This window comes from Sceloporus occidentalis, unplaced genomic scaffold (genome assembly GCF_023333645.1).
Source record: "Sceloporus occidentalis isolate IW3139 unplaced genomic scaffold, rSceOcc1.0.p SCAF_2, whole genome shotgun sequence".
NCBI lineage: Eukaryota > Metazoa > Chordata > Lepidosauria > Squamata > Phrynosomatidae > Sceloporus > Sceloporus occidentalis.
Genome location: NW_028316982.1, coordinates 26636710 through 26656073, shown reverse-complemented (window position 1 = coordinate 26656073; position 19364 = coordinate 26636710). Strand labels below are relative to the sequence as shown.

Sequence of the window (19364 nt, the reverse complement as noted above, 5' to 3'; positions counted from 1 at the left end):
TCTTCAAAAGATTTAGGAATTTTGAGGATATATTTCCACTTTATTTACATTGTTTTTCACACAGCATAACAATCTACTTGACTTAAGCCCAAGACAGATGGGCCAAAAGTGGCATGGTGGTGGTGATACTAGGGTTCCAGACCGTGCAGCAACTTCATGGTTTGGATCCCTAGTGTGTAATGGCGGCGGCCTAATGGCTGCGTCCCATTCACACGGGCACCGCCATCTTAACGTAAGGGATGCACAGCGTCTGCATATTGCTGTGCGCCGCTTATGGCACGAGTACACCAGTGGCGCCCAGGAGCTGCAAAAAGAACCCTGAAGAACCGGGTTCTTTTTACTCCGGAAGGACGTCACATGGTTTGGTGGCTGCAGGGTCCCTCCAGAGTTAAAACGGGCACCTGCAGACAGCCATTTTCGGGCAGTCTGTCTCGGTCCTAAGATATGACAAAAAACTGCCTGTAGTAATAATGTACCTCACACTGCATAAATCTGAACCTCCAATTATGGCTGACTGTTGCACAGTAAGTGCTTACACATAAATATTATGAAACAGATGGGAAAATAGCTTGTCATCACAATTCGTGGTGTAACTTCACAATCCAACTACAATTTTTAAAATATAATTAATAAATAACTGTAATCTGAAGAACCAAGGAACTATTTTTTTGGGCCTGAGAAGGTTTAAACTTGCTTCTCTCAAACAGCAGGTCCTAGTGTTACCTGGGAATTCATTATGGAAAGTGAGGATGTTTTAAAAGCAGTTTGTCATATATTAAAGAAGTCAGTTGTGCAAAGAAAACTGGAAAAATGCAGCTTGTCCTGTGCATAAGCCCAAATAATTCTTTGGATTCCAGTCTGTACTTTCTCTACTTCTTGTACAGTAATGTGCCTCTACTTCCAGCACTACAACTCTGTTTTTAGAGCCAACTGAGGCCTTTTTACCACAACTATTTTATGTTGTTTCACAAGGCTGGTTCTGAGAACGGTTACAGTATAATTAAAATGTACCAGATATTACTAGCCAAGTATGCTACTTTTCTACGTCTCTATCCCTCCTTTATATAGGAAGAATGTGAAGGTTATGATATAGATTGCCAAAAGCTATATATAACTTTCAGGTAATATTCACTATACCTGACCAAAAGTTGTGCTAAGCTAAACAGTACTGTAACTATTGTATAAATCCCACAGGACATCAACACTAGCATAGGTTGGGAGAGAATCTTTTCTTGGATTAGTGTGCACTGGTGAACCACAACTCTGAAAGCTTCAGCATTAGAAAAAATATCACCTTAATGTTTCTATCTTTCTTCTAAATAATATTCATTTTACATCTGTATTACTCAGCTGTATTATATTTACATGGTATGCTTTTCAGAACTGGCAGGGGATATCCCCCCATACGCTTTGGTGCCACTCCAAATACATTAAAAATAAGCCTTAGAATGAGAGCTTTGAAACCTAAAGTTTAAAAGCTGACAATTTTATTTCATACTGCGAAAGGGGAGGGGGCACACAGTGTTACTAAGCACACATCAGACTACAGGCTCAAACCATTTTACAGCTACCAAGCTAAGTTTTTGAAAAAGTGTAACTCAGCTTCTACAGAATACTTGCCCCTTCTGCATACTGCAAAAATCGCTGATTCGTTTCTTTTTTGCCAAAGTCATCCAAGAACTTTTGTCGGTAAGCCAGAACTGTGTCAACGTGTGTCTTGTGTTTCACAGCAAGTTCTAGTGCCCTAGAAGAAAACAATAATGAGCTCATCAGGCTGAACTCAAAAACTGGCCTAATTACAAATGCTTTGGTTTTATAAAAATACATGCTGTAGAGTGACTGCACTGGTGGAAAGTTTTCCTGACATAAAGCAAAAAGAAACCTACCATTAGTGCTGGGAACGATGATGGCATAGACAAATTTTATGAACTATGTTGTGAGAAGCAGTTATATTTCTGGGCTGTATATCAAAACTTATAATGTATATTCCCCATTGAATATAGTTTGCTTATAACAATTTTTAAATAAATTAATGCTTCATATCTGATCTATGAAATGTTCTACAGTAATGGTTTACTGCGGCCCTAGGAACAGTAATTTACCATAAAATTTGTGACACTAGGCTCGAGTCTCAGCTCACCAATGCCCACTTCTGCAATGTCTCTGATAATATTACAGAATTCACATAAACAGAGGTTGAGCGCTGATGTTGGGGAATATTCTATATGTAATATGTGAATATGAACATGAACCCACATAAGCCCATCAGAAGAGCCCTGGTGGCGCAGTGGTTAAATGCCTGCCCTGCAGCCACTCACTCACAAACCATAAGGTTATGAGTTCAATACCAGCAAAAGGGCTCAAGCTCGACTCAGGATTGTATCCTTCTGAGGTTGCTAAAATGAGTACCCAGATTGTTGGGGGCAATTAGCTTACAACTTGTAAACCGCTTAGGGAGTGCTTAAGTGCACTGATAAGCGGTATAGAAATGTACTTGCTATTGTTATCATCCAGGGCTCACTACCCAAGAAACATTTTATCAAAAAGTTTTCAAACTTGGCTCTCTGGATTGAAAACCATCATAACTTCACAATGTCACTGAAATCATTTCTGCAGCACTAGTAGAATATTCTGAAAACACAGCCACCAATAGATTTAAAGCAGAAGAACAAGAAGAACAGGAAGCAGCAGCAGCAGTGAGACACATGATACAGCAACCAGAACCTTGAAACAGTTATGGACATAGCTGGTGCATGAATAGGAATGCTGTGTATGCTGGTGAAACATAGATGCAATTAATAATAATAATAATAATAATAATAATAATAATAATAATTTATTTTTATACCGCTTTTCCACGATGATCAAAGTGGTGTACAGAAAATGCAATAAAAACAACAATACAGAATAAAAATTTCAATAAAAACATAGCAAAAACACTATATTAAAACATTACATTAAACAAATAAAACCAATTACCCCAAATCAAAGCCAGCTGAATTGTTAATCCATGATGCCAGTACATATAGGGGGAAGCCACATAGTATCAAGGGACATGGGGGAAAGCCTGGTGGGAAAAAAAAGGTTTTAAGCTTCTTTTTGAACAAATCCAGGGAAGTGATGGAACGGAGCTCATCGGCAAGAGTGTTCCAAATTTTAGGGGCCGAGATGGAGAAGGCCCTTTGCGAGGTTGATGCATATCTCGCGGTTGGAACCCTCAACAAGTTCTTCCCGGCTGACCTGAGTGTGCGGGGCGGATTATATGGAGAGAGGCGGTCCTCCAAGTAGCCTGGGCCCAAGCCATTTAAGGCTTTATAGGTAATAACCAACACCTTATATTGTGCCCAGAAGCGAATGGACAGCCAATGAAGATCTTGCAGAACAGGTGTTATATGGTCAGTCCTGGAACATCCAGCGACCAATCTTGCTGCCATATTCTGCACTAATTGAAGCTTCTGGGTTTGGTACAAGGGTTGCCCCATGTAGAGCGCATTGCAGAAATCCAATCGAGAGATTACCAGAGCATGTACCACCGTTTCAAGGCCCCCCTGGCCCAGATAGGGTCGCAGCTGGCATATCAGCCGAAGCTGATAACAGGTGCTTCTGACCGTCTCATCCACTTGAGATGTCAATTGGAGCGACGAGTCCAGAAGCACTTCCAAGCTGCGAACTGAGTCCTTCAGGGGGAGCGTGACCCCATTCAGGACAGGTGGACAAATTTCACTACCCCGACCCGGGGAGCCTATCACAAGTACTTCCGTTTTCTCTGGATTCAGACTGAGTTTGTTTCCCCTCATCCAGCCCATTACCGACTCCAAGCAGGCATTTAGAGGAGAGATGCCATCCCTAGTCACTGCAACAGTCAGAGACACAGAGAAACATATTTGGGTGTCATCAGCATACTGATAACACCACGCCCCGTGTCTCCAGATGATCTCTCCCAGCGGTTTCATGTAAATGTTAAATAGCACGGGGGACAAAATAGCTCCTTGAGGGATGCCAGATGTAAGCTCCCTCTTATCGGAGCAAGAGTCCCCCAGCTGCACCATCTGAAATCTACCCGAGAGGTAGGAGTGGAACCACTGGAGCACAGTGCCCCCGATACCCAACTCCCTCAGGCATTCCAGAAGGATACCATGGTCAATGGTATTGAAAGCCGCTGAGATGTCCAAAAGCACTAACAGGGACACGCTACCCCTGTCCATGCCCAGACGGAGATCACTGACTAAGGCGACCATGGCAGTCTCAACTCCATAGCCCGCCCGGAAGCCAGTTTGAAATGGGTCCAGAAAATCCGTTTCATCCAAGATCGCTTAAATAAATAAATAACACTTTTACATGTTTAAAATGTTTCATGTACACTGATAGTACTCCACATACATGGAATTATGTTTGTTAGATGGGCTCTCATACTGCTTCTGTGTTGCAGATTGGAACAGTATAAACTGAACCCCACTGGGCGACCTTGGGCAAATCATACTCGCTCAGCTTCAAAAGATGGCAATGGCAAACTCCCTCTGAAAAAACTTGCCAAGAACACCCTGTGATGGGGTGTTCTGTGGTCACTGGAATGGAGACATATTGGATTGCAAAAGAAGGATCCCTGCTGAGATGCAAATGGACTTTAAATTTCCTGGATTTTGAAAATCTCCCTACTGCCGCATGGCCAGAAGGAGGAGGAGCCACCTGAAAAAAATATTCTTCCCAACAAACCATCTTTATTAAGGACTGAAACAACATGCAGGCATCTGACTAACATCTCCAATTGCTTTTTTCCTCCTGTTTGATTTGTAACATCTTGCCTGATGAAGAAACCCATGGAGCTTCGAAAGCTGGTAACAAGTACACTGTGCATTTTGGTTGGCCAATAAAAGTATCACTGATGGATTTTTGTTTGGATTTGTTAAATGGCCAGCACAGCTACCTCTGCATGACATTCAAGTACTAGTTCAAAATTCAGCACCATTTCTCTTATAAGAAGGTTGAACGGGGAGAAACAGAGGGCTGGAAGTTGCAGTTTCCCCCTACAACTCCTTCCCCGTTGTGTAAATAAGATATCTCTCTCTCTCTGGCTTTGCTTCGCGAACGAAGATTCAGGAAGGACTCATCTCGCGCTTTGTACAAGCGCGTTGGAATACGAGCCAGGAATCCACATACAGTATATACTCATCTATAAATCTAAAAATCCCAGGTCAACTTATTTATGGGTCACTATGGAAATGTGATAGCAGCTTTTTTCAGATTTCCCTATGCAATGCAGAGAAGAGTTTAGCAAGAAAGAGTGAAGCAGAAAGAGTCCTGAGTGACTGATGGATATTATTGTTTGTTTAAGAGTCCTCCTCCTGCCAGCATGTCTGGCTGAAACAAAAACTGAAACGATGAAGAAATGCCTCAATGAGAGTCCCTCTTGCCACGCACATACACACACACACTGAAGGAGCCTCCAAGTTTTACCCTTGACCTATCCACATGTCATGGCAAAATCCATAATTTTGGCCCCCAAACCTGATCTCAACTTATACATGAAGTCGAGTTACAGTTGAGTATATGCGGTAGATCTAAAGAGGTACTAAAAATATATGTAATATAATGACTTTTTTTTTTAATGCATCAGATTCCAAAAATTCAGTAGGGCTTTCTCAGTTTCTCATGCCTAGATGGGGGGAAAAAACCCTGGGGAAAAAATTTCAAATTATATAAATAATTAATACAAACATCTGAGATACTCTAGCTCTACTCCAAGTGACTTAGGCCCGAAACACACAAGCCACTTGGGGCTTGTGACATTTAGATAAGGCATGCCCCCAAAAGAGCTGGAAGCTGCACCAAGCTGGGAAAAGCTGACCTAAAATGGAGTCAATTTAGATCAACTCCTGGCTGGCATGGCTTGGGACTGCATCAGTGGCCTGCTCTCAGAGAGAGTCATGTGGTTGCTGCAGTCCTAGCGCAACTAGGGCCGGAGCAGCCTCTGGCCACCTCTTCCAGGCCATATGCCTCAGCTCTTAACTCTAGAAAAAAAGAACCCACAAAATCTGCTTCTCTTAAATACTAATTTAACATTGTGCAGTTGAAGGCTTTCATAGGCGGGTTACAAACGGCCCTCAAGGGGCCGTTTTCCTGCCACCGCCATTCGCTGCGTAGGGAAGCCCCAGCGGCCAGACCGCGAGGCTTCCCCGCGCAGCGAAAAAGGAGCGCCAAAATGGCGCTCCTTTTCGGAACGCAGAAGTGGCGCTGTGAGGGGCGGAGCGGCCCTCACGGCGTCACTTCCGCCGCGACACGTCTGGACGCACAGTGTCCAAGACGTCAAAATGGCGGCGCCCATGTGGATGGGTGCCGCTATAAAGTCCGCACTCCGCACGTACTGGGAGGAAGGGCCGTCAGGAAGAACCTTCCTAACCCTAATACGGCCCTTCCTAACCCTAGTACGCGCGGAGCGCGTACTTTATGGCGGTTTATAACCCGCCATAGTCAGCATCCATAATTTTGTGTGGGTTTTTCTGGTTATGAGGCCATTTAACATTCAATCTGAAAGAACGTGCTACATCTTAAAAGGAGGGAAGGGTTTAAATATGCATCATGCTACAAATATAATGGGAAATAATTTATTAATTACATTAAGTTAATTAAAGTTAAGCAATTAAGATTGATAAATAACGGGGGAAATTTAGAATTACAATGATCACATAACTTAAGAGATATACTACCTTTCCCAGTTGTAAAGGTCAATATTGACTTGAATTGCTTGATAAATAAGGCCAGTTTGAAGAAGCAGCGTTTCAGCATCTTGTATATTGCCACTGAAAAGCAGAATATGAGCCAACCTTGATTCTTTGGATGGAAGATCTTTGATGGAACTGATGTACTGAACTTTGTCTAGCTGTTATTTTAAAAAAGAATGTGATATTTGCAATATAATTAGCTTGTTTAAAATGATATTTCTATTTTATAATAAACTAAAACAATTCAAATGATTAAGCCTGATTTACTTACTTCACCAACGGATGCATAGGCTACTTCTGCTGTATTCATATCCTTATTGGCTATAGCCATAGCAGCTAAACAAGCCCACAATGTTTGATCCTTAAAATGAAATGAATATATTAAGCTTAAAATAAACTTTTCTCATACAAGGCAAACATTTGTCTCCCACCAAATAAACGTAGGTAGAACTCCACCACTACTGACCAAGTCAGAGCACAGTTCCTAAAATGTTACTGTTGCTATCCACACTCTCTTCCCTAATTATTAATTGTAACCCTGACTGAATACATGTGCAGGAATACAAGATATTCATGACTAAGAACTTGGTCAGAAGTAGTACTGTAGTTATTTCCCCCCCTTTTTAACAAAAGACACACACCCTGCCATACTTACACTTGCCTTCAGCTTTGCACCATATTAAAATCTGCTTTTGAAAATTCCCTAGGCTTCTAAGTGGTTAGCCATGGTCCAATTTGCTTCCACGTTATGACCACAATGTGGGCAAATTTAATTATTGATTTCCATAGATCAGTCAATTCCCAGTGAGCTGATCAGGACTTAAAGCATTTGGATGAGGCATGGTGACATTCATTAATTGTTCTTAACCAATTTTGATTTTTGTTAAAAGCATGATCACTATATGAACATTTGTAAGCATATAATCTGGAAGCATGTCTCTATTCAACAGTTTACTGAGCTCTCCAGAGGTAAAATTTAGATTACAGATACTAAGATTTTAACTACCTGTGGATCAAAGAAGTATTACATTCAGGACCTGAGTGATTAATAAAAAACAAACACCTATTAGCCAAGATCATCTTACATAATTGTACAAAGCCCTATATAAATATCAAATTGTATCTACTAGAATTAGCTAATTAAAATTGAGTCTGTTTTTCTGCAAGTTTCCATGTTGCTCTTTAGCTGAAAAGGATAGCATATTTAACTTCATAATATATTAAGAACTCTTTATTTACTTCATTGCCATGTCTACTGTATAGAAAATCTTACTGAGGTCAGGTATACATATACGTATTGCAGCCTGAATAAACTAAAGTTTACCAAACCATTCAATATATAATATTTCTATTTACTTCAGTGGCACTGTTCCAGGTTAAAGTTGGGGGTTATGGCAACTTTGCCTTCAGCAAAATTTCTTGTCACTATCAACCTCATTTCAAAAAACTGTTGTTAGTGTTCTTTAAGTGTGCAGCCATCTTTCTCTATTCTGGCTGCTCACTGTGCAGGAAAGGTGAAGGGGAGAGAGAGAGAGAGAGAGAGAGAGAGAGAAAGAATAAGAAAAAGGGAAAGAAAAAGAGTGAGAGAAAGGAGAAAAAGAGAGAAATATAGCAAGCTGGGTCAGTCTACTGGGCTGTAGCTAACCACTATTAGTGACTGCTTCCAAAGGAATGTGGCCTGTGACAGAAAAAAGGTTCCTGACCTCCACTTTAAATCGTGTTAAGGATCAAGTGTGGAACCTACAAAAATCACCTTGCTTGAAGTTGTCCATATTTTTTTTAAAAAAATTAATGCAGAAAAATAAAAGGGAAGATGCTTTAAAAAAACACAACAATAGGATAACCCTGCCATAAAACAAAGAGCAGCCAGCCACTGCTTTCTCATTGCATTCCCATTTGCTCCAAGACTATTTGTCACCACAGAGAGAGCAACTATAAAACCACTAAGTGCTAATGAGGCTGTTATTGAAAAAAGGCAAGATAAGCAATCAACACTGTGTAGTATGTTCATTCTTCCCTTCCATCTTTCAAAGGCCATTGATTCTTAAGTACAGAAAAATGTAAACAATGTAGTGGGGGCTATTACCCCACTTTTAAAAGGTGCATAGGCATGCTTGGGTAGCTGGGCCAGATGGAAGGGAAGACAGAGTCAGATATAAGGAGGGACACATTCTTACTTAGCTTAAGCCACAACTTGCAAATCATGGTTTATGAAGTAATAAATTACTTGGAATTCCCTTCAGTTGGTAGGAATTAGATGGGAACAGTGCTACTTTTCTGGAGGAACAAGGAATGGCTGTAATGTGTTCTTCTATTAAGGTAAAGGTTTTCCCCTTTAACAAGGTTGTCAAGTCGTGTCCAACTGTAAGGAGCAATGCTCATCTCTGTTACTAAGCCAAAGAGCCAGCATTGTCAAAGACAACTCTGTGATCGTGTGGCCACCATAACTGCACAGAACGCTATTACCTTCCCACCAAAGAGGCATTATTTATCTACTTGCACTTTTACATGCCTTTGAACTACTTGGTTGGCAGAAGCTGGGAATAGTAATGGGAGCTCACTCTGTCACATAGACCTTGAACTGCTAACTTGCTGATCCTGCAATCATCAGAATCAGTGTCTTAACTGCTGGAACAAAAATGGTGGCTTTCCAGTATTGCTATAGCGGATAGAAGGAAGAGGTAGGAAATTACATGGGCTGCTGAGTTTGATGATGTACTTCTACATGCACTGTGCTCTTTGTGGCTGAGTCAGATCTAACTCACACCTGGCCCAGGCAATGCACACACCATTGCTATTATCTGAAGTGGAGGGAACAAAACAAACAAACAGCTTCATTTATATACTGCTTCATACTGGACTAACAGTATCTAAGTGGTTTACAACAGTAAGCTAATTGCCCCCAACAATCTGGGTACTCATTTTAGCGAACTCAGAAGGATGCAAGCCTGAGTCGAGCTTGAGCCCTTTCACTGGGATTGAACTCACGACCTTATGGTTTTGAGTGAGTGGCTGCAACACAGGCGTTTAACCACTGCACCACCAGGAAACTTCTGGCCTGGAAGTGGCCCTAGAACACTCAGCCAAAGCTGCAGTATATGATGTACAGGCGTGATAAGTGGTGAGGGGCGTTAGAAAATAAAAGCTAAAAATACTACTATAAATATAAATTCATTTCATAAAGTTTATTTATAGTTACTGTATATTACTTATTTTATTATGTACTCAGCTGTATTTTTCTGATGAATTTATCTTTGTTAAAACACCTTGTTGGCTTGCAATATGCTTATAGAACGCTGAGCAAGACAAATGCTTAAAATCATAATTTACTAGCAACAAACCCTTGACTGAATTTAAATTTAACATTTTCCTTTCGTTTGTCCATTGTGCTGAAATTGGGGGGTGGGGCTTTCAGCATTTGCATTGTGTCCTGAAGTAACCCATTGCTTAACACATTTGCTGTCCTTTTCCGCTCCGAGCTCTGGGGGCAATTCTTGTCTGCTGTTGCTCCTAAGAAAAAAGAACTTTAAAAGGTTCCATCCTATCCCCCTATTTGCACAGAGGACAAGCTCCCAAGTAGATAAATTTCTTGAAGGGGAATAGCAAATGTGGCACTACTCAATAGGCTTGTTAGTAATGCTAAAAAGACATTTTGGAATTCCTCCTGGGTAGAAGGTTGAAATGTAGGACATGTCCTGGAAAAGGAAGATTTTTGTTCTCCTTGAAAGTGGGACCTAGTGTAGATTGTGCACATGGTGTTGATAAAAATAGGAGAGCCTACTTGCTCAGGCAGCTGCAGACAGCAAGAGACCTGCTAAACTACTAAGAGCCAGATTGGGGTCTGGCAGAGGCAGCACATGTGGCACTGACATGCCCTTGGCCCAGTAGGAGATGAGAACTACTTCTCCAGGCAGACACAGCTGTGTGCAGCTGACTAGATGCGACTAAAGACAAAGCACGGAACTTGGTATTGGCAATTCCTGTGGCCTATGCCCTGCTTGGTGAGGGGGTGGCTTTCCCACACAGTCAGAGCAGTCAAAAATATGAGTAAAGGAAAAGCTATAAAGCAAAAGTTTTAAAGCCAGATGGGAGGAGAAAGAGACTGCTGCATTTTTCTTGTGCAACCGTAAACATTAATGTCAATGAGCACTACCTCTGTACATGACATAGCAGCAATGATAACAAGCCCCTTACCCTTGCAAAACAATGAGCAGCTTAAGTTGGTTTGTTTTTTAAGCAACAGCCTAAACTCAGGCTCAGGGAAATGGCCAACTAAATCAATGACATTAAACAATATTCTGCACTCTTTACTTATAAATGGCAGAATTATGAATATCACAGAGAACAATATGGAACTCTTGGGCTTTTCTAAGTTGAGGCCTTTTTCAGTACATCACAAGCCAGAAGGCAGGAAAGTTTAAATATCATTTTGTGATGTGGCAGAAACCATTTATAGGTAAGGGGCACAGAAAGGGCACAAAACCTGTGCAATTTTTTCAGAACTGAAGTAACAGCCCACAACTGCTGTCCCTATTACATTTATAAAAGGCTTTTCGGTGGGGAAAAATATCTATTTACCTTAACAAAACGACACAGTCTTATGGCATCTTCCCATTTTGAATTGTTCACATATTCATGGAGTATAGCTGGATAAGGTGAAATATTGATGTGAACAAGTGAGCCATCAGCTCTCCTGACGGTTACTTGACTTCCAACAAAACTCACAATTTGGGGATTCTTACTAAATTCACTATTGAGAAAAAATTATTAGAGATGATGATTTAGAATTAGTATGGCATAATTATAATTGTGCTGAAACAAAAGATCAAATAATCCTATCTACAGAGTATGTTTTCCAAAGCATTATTTGCACTTCCTCTTTTAGTACTCACTTACCATTAATATGGCTACATCCCTCATCTATATGCCCCATTTTCTCTCCATGTGTTTGTGGCAGCCAATGGGTACAACGTCCAGCCAATCAGTAGCCTATCCAAAAAACTGACCTTATTGACTGGTGTATTCACTGTCATCAGTTGAAATTAAATAACAATACAAAACACATAGAAGCAGACGTATGTTTTCTCCTATATTCCTAAATATTCACATGTATCCCACACTGTGGAAACTCAATGGCTAACTGGTGCATGCCCCTAAACTGTGGAACAGCCTGCTGGAAGAGATCTGCCTTATTACTACCTTGGACGCCTTCAAGAAGGCAGTCAAGACGGAGCAATTCCAGCGGGCTTACCCCTCTGTACCTGATTAAGATGCTACCCTTATCTGCGATGATGATTCTCTGTAAATAACCACTGATGTATTTATTGAATTGATTGCTGGATTTTATGACTGTATTGTATGTTTTTATCAGGTTGTAACGGATCGAGGCGGGGCAATATAAATAAATTATTATTTATTATTATTTATTTGTTGGTACAAGGCAGCTATTAATTAAATGATAAACCTAAAGGATAAAATACCTTGCATCCTTTTCATATAAAGTTTTCGGCAAGAGCTCCTTGTCAACATATACTACACTGGGATAGTACCAGACTGTAAAACGAGTGTCTTGAAGTCCACAAAGTATGTTACACATGTCATTCCATGCCAAAGTATGTACCATTGTTCCTTAGCAAAGAGTAAGAAAGATAAAATATCAGCTCAAGCACATTGCACCACAGTGTAAATATCAGTATCTTAAACTGTCCTCTGCCATTGAATATGATTTTAAGTACTGCAGTTACATATTCCATTTAAAACGCTGTTTATGTTTTACTTCCTATAAATTAAAATGTGTGCCTGAACAATTAAAACAGATTTAAAAAATACAATCCTGCCATGTTTTACATTTTATTAAAAAAAATATCCTGCTCTCTGTCATCATATTTCAAGGTGTTACACAAGTAATATAAATTTAAAACTTGAAACAATTTAAATTTAAAGAGATAAAATATTTTAAACAAACTAAAAACATATTAAACAACTTAATCAAATTAAAATAGCTGTAAAAGTTAAAACAGTTTATAACCAATTTAAAATCACATAATGTGAAATACTAACTTGAATAATGAGTCATCAGCTTCCCTGATTGTAACTTGACTTAACAACAAAACTCAGAGTCTGGGGGATTTTACTAAACTCACTGATAGGAGAAAAAAAACTGCCTTTATATAATTTAGATCCAATGCTTTAGTAAAAATTCATGTTTTCAGTTGGTGCCAAAATGAAGCAATGTTTAGAGCCAAGTGAGTCCCCAAAAGACAGGCACTCCACAAATGGCACACCACAGCATAACAAGTTCTCTCCCATGTAATCCCACAGTGGAAGAGAGTACTCCAAAAGGCCTGTCAGAAATATATTGGCAAAGTAACTCCCCCAAGCATTAGGCACCCCAGCATTGAAGGACACTAAGTATCATACCAGTACCATGCACTCAGACTGGAAGCGTATACATAGCCCGTACAATTCCTTTAAGACCACTCTTAGAATTATAGAATCATAGAGTTGGAAGAGACCACAGGGACGATGTAGTTGAACCCCCTGCCATGCAAGAAGACACCATCAAAGCACCCCCGACAGATGGCCATCCAGTCTCTGTTTAAAGACCTCCAAAGAAGGAGACCCACACACACACTCTGAGGGAGTGTGTTTCACTGTCGAACAGCTCTTACTGTCAGGAAGGTCTTCCTAATGTTGAGGTGGAATCTCTTTTCCTCTAGTTTGAATCTTAAGTAGTTTCTATACAGTATTCTAGTCAAGAGATTTTGCTTTTGTGTTCTGCATTAACTATAGCTTTTTGAATACTTTTTCTTCTTCTATAATATGCCCATCAAGGTACCTGTTTTAAGACCATAACCTTAGTTTTGTTATAATTCACTTATAAAATATTCTTTTTTACAATATTCAGAAATCTCCTCAATCTTACTTCAGTCAGTGCTAAGATTCTTACTTCATCTGCATATAAGAGGACAAAGATTTTCTTTTTAATTATCTTTGTAGCATGAAAGGTGACAAGAAAGCAACAATATCAGTGATGTATAAATTGAACAAAACAGGGGCCAGATTACATCCTTGCTGACCCCTTTCACGGAGGGGACCACATTCTATCTTCAGCCACGTTATTGTGGAGGCTCTAATCTATAGATATTGAAATCATTTCCCCCAAAATCCTGTATGGGAGATTGACTTCAAAATAGCATTTGACTTAACAAAAACTGTATATACGTGCCTGGAGGTCATGGATATGATCACTGACTGGAGTCTGGGCTGTTGCAGTGCTTGGAGAGGGAAAGAGGGCTGAAAGGAGACCAAACATTGTCTCCTCTCTATTTCATCCATTGTTGCTTAGCCAATGCTACTGTTTCACTTTTTCTTTGTCCCCCATCCCACAAATCTGCCATTCAGGCTCCAGCCTCTTCTCTTCCTTTTTTCCCTCTGTCCTGTGTGGGCTTTCCTGGGGCTACAGCTCATGAAATGGTCGCACATCAACAATAAAAAATAGTGACACTGGACAAGCTTGCCAAAGTAATCTTCCATAAACCTGTCCTGCCTTCTAACTATCCTCCCCATTCCACTAATTCAGAGTGCCAGGGCACATATGTAAAAACTAGTTTTTCCCCAAGAAAATGCAAACTAAAAAAAAGGTTGGTTGTTTTTTTTTAATCATTTTAAAGCCCTCGAGCTTTAAAGAAATGCTTTCACTTAAAATCTGGAAAAATATCCTGTTTTCAAAGAGGACCGGGAGCAAGGTAATTACAAATTATTTTACAGCTGTGCATTCAACCTCTGTTGACAGTTTAAAAAGAGAGAGAGGAAGAAGGATATAAATCTGCTGCAAGAGAGCAATTCTTACCTATTTTTATAACTTTTTGTTCTTTCCCAAATCTCTTCACAGAAGTTATATAGAGATCTCTGTTTTTGTCAATAAATGCAATTTTTCTTTCATTTGTAAGACCCTTCTGGTCTAAGGCAATTTCCATGATTTCGGTCTGGAACAACATTTAATTATTTGAGATATGAAATTCTTCAATTAAAAAAAAGAAATACATGGGAGAGCCATGATAGGCAATAAGTATGCTGTACATCGATTATTATCATATCGTGTATGAATAACTAGTTAAAACTTTAAATTTGATACACAGGGATTTTATCCAAGACATGGATTTGAACCTGGATGTCCACGCTCAATATACGTTATTTCTTATCCACCATATCACAGCAGCTCAAAATTCAATTAGTACATCAGGCAAAAATCTCAACTACACCATAATCTCTAACCAGTTCTTGTGGCAAGTTGGTAGAATTATGTTCCAATCAGCAATTTTAAGTCCATAATAATGCAATATTAGACATTAATAGTTTAAATAAACAGAAGAGCAGTTGAAGTCATTTTACGAGAGCTAGTCAAAGTAATTACAACTCTATGGAGTCTAGCTTTAAGGTGAGGTACACTAAGTGTGGCTCCTGTAGCCTCCACAAACTACCCCAAAGCCTCTAAACTAAAAAAAATAATTGGGGAAAACTCAGGCTCATATTCAGGTGCTGTTTTGCCTGAAAATCACCCCAAGTGTGCCCAAGCAACATCAGTTTGCTTTCCTAGATCCCCTAAAGCCCCTCAAACCTCAGCTGGACATGATGTCTCATAACTTTAGGCATGCCGAATCATGCTGGTGCAGCCCACTGGGCAAGGAACAAGGTGGAAAGATGCCCCCTGCCCCCTTTGCAGTTGCCTATACCTGCTTTAAAGGCATCATAATGCATTCATGAGTACTGAACCTTTTATACATAATTAGAAATGTTCTCTCTTATTTATAGAGGAAAACTGGAAAGTGTTTTTAATGTGATTTTAAAACTGGAAAGTGATTTAAGCATTTTAATATTTTTTGATTCCTCCCTATAAATGCCCTACCAGCTAGTCACTACCCTATTCTCTGGTAGGGTTCATTTCCCCTCCAGCAGGATTAGAAAGAATTGGTTATAAATGGATAGAAGACATTTTCAGGAAGTAATCAGTAGTTGAGAAAGAATAAACCTCCAACTCATGTCCACCAGCTCTCCCTTGAAAGCATTCCCCTTTCATATCAACCTTATGAAGCAAACATATGGGTGCAGTTATGTGTGCTGAGTCAAACCCACCACTTTTTCAATGGTATCTGAGGAAATAATTTAGTCTCATAGGCAGGTCTTTAGTTAATGTTAAAAGAGTTTTATCCTCTCATAGAAAGAGATTATGTTGCTATTATGACAAAAGAAGAAGAAAAACAATACACAATAAACAAGAGGCAGTAGCAAGGGAAAAGCAAAATGTAGGCAAGATATGGATTATTTAAGCAATTCAGTCATGTATGATAAGTTTCAGCTATTTTTTGAAAGAAGGAAAGAGAAAAATAATGAACAAGGAACTCCAAAACATGCCTAGACATTTATTTGGAGATGCAAATTTCTAAAGATATCTTCAACTTGACAAAGGAGTCACCACTGATCCTTTTCTAATTGTAAATCAAGCATCAGAACTGTAGTTGCAGAACACTTTGTCAATATAGGCATATAAACTAAGGTTATAGGATGACCTCTATTTTTTAAAGTAGGAATAGGACTTCAAATAACATAATACTAATTTAAATGCATTAATCACTTTATCTCTTTCATCTTTCTTTCTGTTCATTTTTAAAGTGAAGCTAAGAACTTGAAATAACTTAAATGTCTGCCCAAACTAATAACAAATTTATGTTTTAAATTAGAAACTTTTGCTTTGTTGAATCTAGTCTTCAATTCTACACTTTCTTACTAGGGAGTAATCTCAAGTATATTCAATGGGAGTTTCTTTTGAGTGGACACAGGCACAATGTTGTTAACTTTTAAATTTCCATTACTTAAGTAATGGAACAGTACTACAGCAGCTACATCTGTATTTTTACATATTACACTTATTTATTTTTATTTTCTAATTCTTTTCCTTCTTCATCTAAGATTGCATCTTTATCCTGTACGCTCTTACAATTGAAAAGGACTGCTGTATGTTTCATTAACATTTTGTTACTAATACTTGTTTCAGGTTATTAAGGATATAACCCTTTGCACCGTTAACCACAAAGTAAGCCAATGGACTTCTGAATAAACATGTTTTATTATTGTTGTTATATGCCAGTGATGGCGAACCTATGGCACGCGTGCCAGAGGTGGCACTCAGAGCCCTCTAGAAAGCCAGACGGACATGGCACTTTGCAATAAATAAGTGGGTTTTGGGTTGCAGTTTGGGCACTCGGCCCCTAAAAGGTTCACCATCACTGTTATATGCCCTTAAGCTTACTCCAATTTATGGTGACCTAGGGTTTTCTTGGCAAGATTCATACAGAGGAGGTTTGACAATGTCACCCAATGGGTTTCTATGGATGAACATGGATTTGAACCCTGGTTTCCTGGCGTCCTATACCAACACTCATACAACTATGCCATGCTGATTCCATAAACGTATTAGGATTCTACTAGAAATTGTACATTAAAACTTTCCCCTGTTTCTTTAATAGAGAAAGAAGTAACAAAATAACAATACAACAAAACCAAAGCTCATAATCACAGCATACATCTACTGTGGAGAAAGTTATGCTTATGAGAATCTTTAAAATCTGTTGTCCCAAAATGTCAGGTAGTATACAAGAAGGCCATGCAGAAACAAATTCCCATTAAAGTACATAACAAAGGAACTATATCTTTACAAATCTGCAATTGTTTCCATAGCTTCTCAATATTTTCATTATATGCCATGGAAAAGATATTCTGAAAGGGCAGGCTTTCATGTCTTACCTAGTCACCCTCTATTTATAGGTCCTTTCCGAAGTGACACAATTTCCAGTCTGGCTGCAGTTTTTAAAAGTATATACTTAATTAAAATGTTGATATGTAGATTTATGATCCTTCATATAGAGGAATAACTTTGCTAGTATCTATCACTTACAGTCTGGTTTGTCATTGCTTAGGAGCAGCACTGTCATCTGAACAGTTAATTCACATATATAGGAAGGTATCAGCCTTACAAATTAGCATGCCAATGGAATTATTTAGTTGATGTAATGGGGTTTTTTTTGAGAAGATAAGATGCTATCTTTGAAGTATTTTGAGATACACCTCTTTATAAAGGGCAGTGATAGTTTTAATCAGTAAAGTTATCCACAGTTAAAAGCTTGTGCAGCATAGCAGTATGAGCATTGGACTATGACTCTAGATAGCAGATTGCAAATCCCTGCTTTGCCATGGAAACCCACTAGGTGATCCTGGGGATGTCGCACTCTCTCAGCCTCAGAAAACACCATGAAAGGTTCATCTTAGGGCCATAGTAGGTTGGAAGCTACTTGAAGGCACACAACAACAGATCCACAGTTCATTTCACTGAATATCATACAAGTTCACCTCCCACACTATTTTTAGTGCAGCAAAGGTTCCAAATCACTTCTTGAGTAACCATAGCTATCTGTATGATACAAGCCATTTGCTTCTGTTCTGAAGTTTCACACATAGGTGTTCAAATGTAATAAATGGCTGTAGTCACTTTCTGAGCACATAAAATGTTTACAAAAGCGACAACTGATTAGATTTATGTCAACATGTTGGGCTATGTGGAAATGGAAAAAGTGAACATAACTTACAAACTACAGAAATATTAAATTACATTATGTGTATTACCTTATGACTAAGTGGTTTTCCATCTCCTAGTGGTTTGCCAGATAAGGGGTCAAAGAGGTAAATTACTTTAAAGAGAGAGAAAGAGAGAGATCAAAGACAACAAATTAGTAAAAAATTTATATTATAGGTTTCCACATACATCTTGGCTTCCCCTCAACAGCCCCCTAAAAACCTCATTTATCCTCCCCCAATTTTAGGTTAAAAACAACAAAAATGTTCAAAAGGTCAATTGCTGCTCCTGGAGACTAAAAACACTTCTCAAAACCCAAAGGTTACAACCAGCAATTACTTTCCATTAGGAGATGGAAATGGTTTGTGCAATCTTCTGTAGTTGCACAGGGACAGAAATTGGCTTTGTCACAGTTGCCCAGCCCCAATGTAATGAATATATAAAGAGGATTAAAACAAAACAAAACCTTGGGTGGTTTTCACTGTTTCTTTGTTGTACAGCACACCACATTTAATGAAGCATCTAAGAATGAAGCTTCTTTATACAAAGGCTTTTGGGCACACATGGCTAGAAGCAGGCTCCTTCCCACTCTTCCTATTTGCTAGAATTAAAAAACCTCTCAGACAGCCAAGTTGAAGCTCTAATGTTGAATCAGCTCCTTGTCTATAGCAATGGACTGGATCAGACAAGAGAATAATCTTTAGGTTGCTAGTTACTGGAATTAACATATATGTTCACAGCACTCAGCAAATTAACTCTGCCTAAAAAGAGATCCACAAGACAGAAAGTTACTGTAGGGAATTTCCAAAGCCCCTCCTAAATCACCAGACTATAAATTAACCCTTTGTGCTCAGGTTTTCAGTGACTCATCCTAAGTGTTTCAACAGAAACCTAAGAGAACTGTTCTCATACAGATTGCTATAGAGAACAATTTTATCCTATTTGATAAACTTTTAAAAGGCTAAGGAAACATTTTTTCATTTTGGAAAACATCTGCAAGTGATCTATAGAAGGAA

At 39.1% G+C, this 19364-nt stretch overlaps 1 protein-coding gene across 7 annotated transcripts in view; it reads right to left on the bottom strand.

Moving 5' to 3' along the window:
- LOC149318065 (intraflagellar transport protein 80 homolog) overlaps positions 1 to 19364 on the bottom strand; it is a 122937-nt gene that overhangs the window by 3373 nt on the left and 100200 nt on the right. For 5 of the 7 annotated variants that reach the window (XR_016279970.1, XM_089508944.1, XM_089508948.1 and 2 more), the window contains 7 exons: positions 18399 to 18463; positions 14572 to 14707; positions 12200 to 12347; positions 11298 to 11469; positions 6991 to 7080; positions 6705 to 6877; positions 1621 to 1744 (listed from right to left, as the gene is read on the bottom strand). Coding sequence is in view for 6 of the 7 variants with exons in the window: in XM_089508944.1 (XP_089365070.1) it covers positions 1621 to 1744; positions 6705 to 6877; positions 6991 to 7080; positions 11298 to 11469; positions 12200 to 12347; positions 14572 to 14707; positions 18399 to 18463 (908 nt within the window). In the remaining variant the exon portion in view is untranslated. Of the gene's footprint in view, positions 1 to 1620; positions 1745 to 6704; positions 6878 to 6990; positions 7081 to 11297; positions 11470 to 12199; positions 12348 to 14571; positions 14708 to 18398; positions 18464 to 19364 lie in introns of those variants that run through there. The other 2 variants (XM_089508946.1, XM_089508949.1) reach the window with 2 other exon arrangements.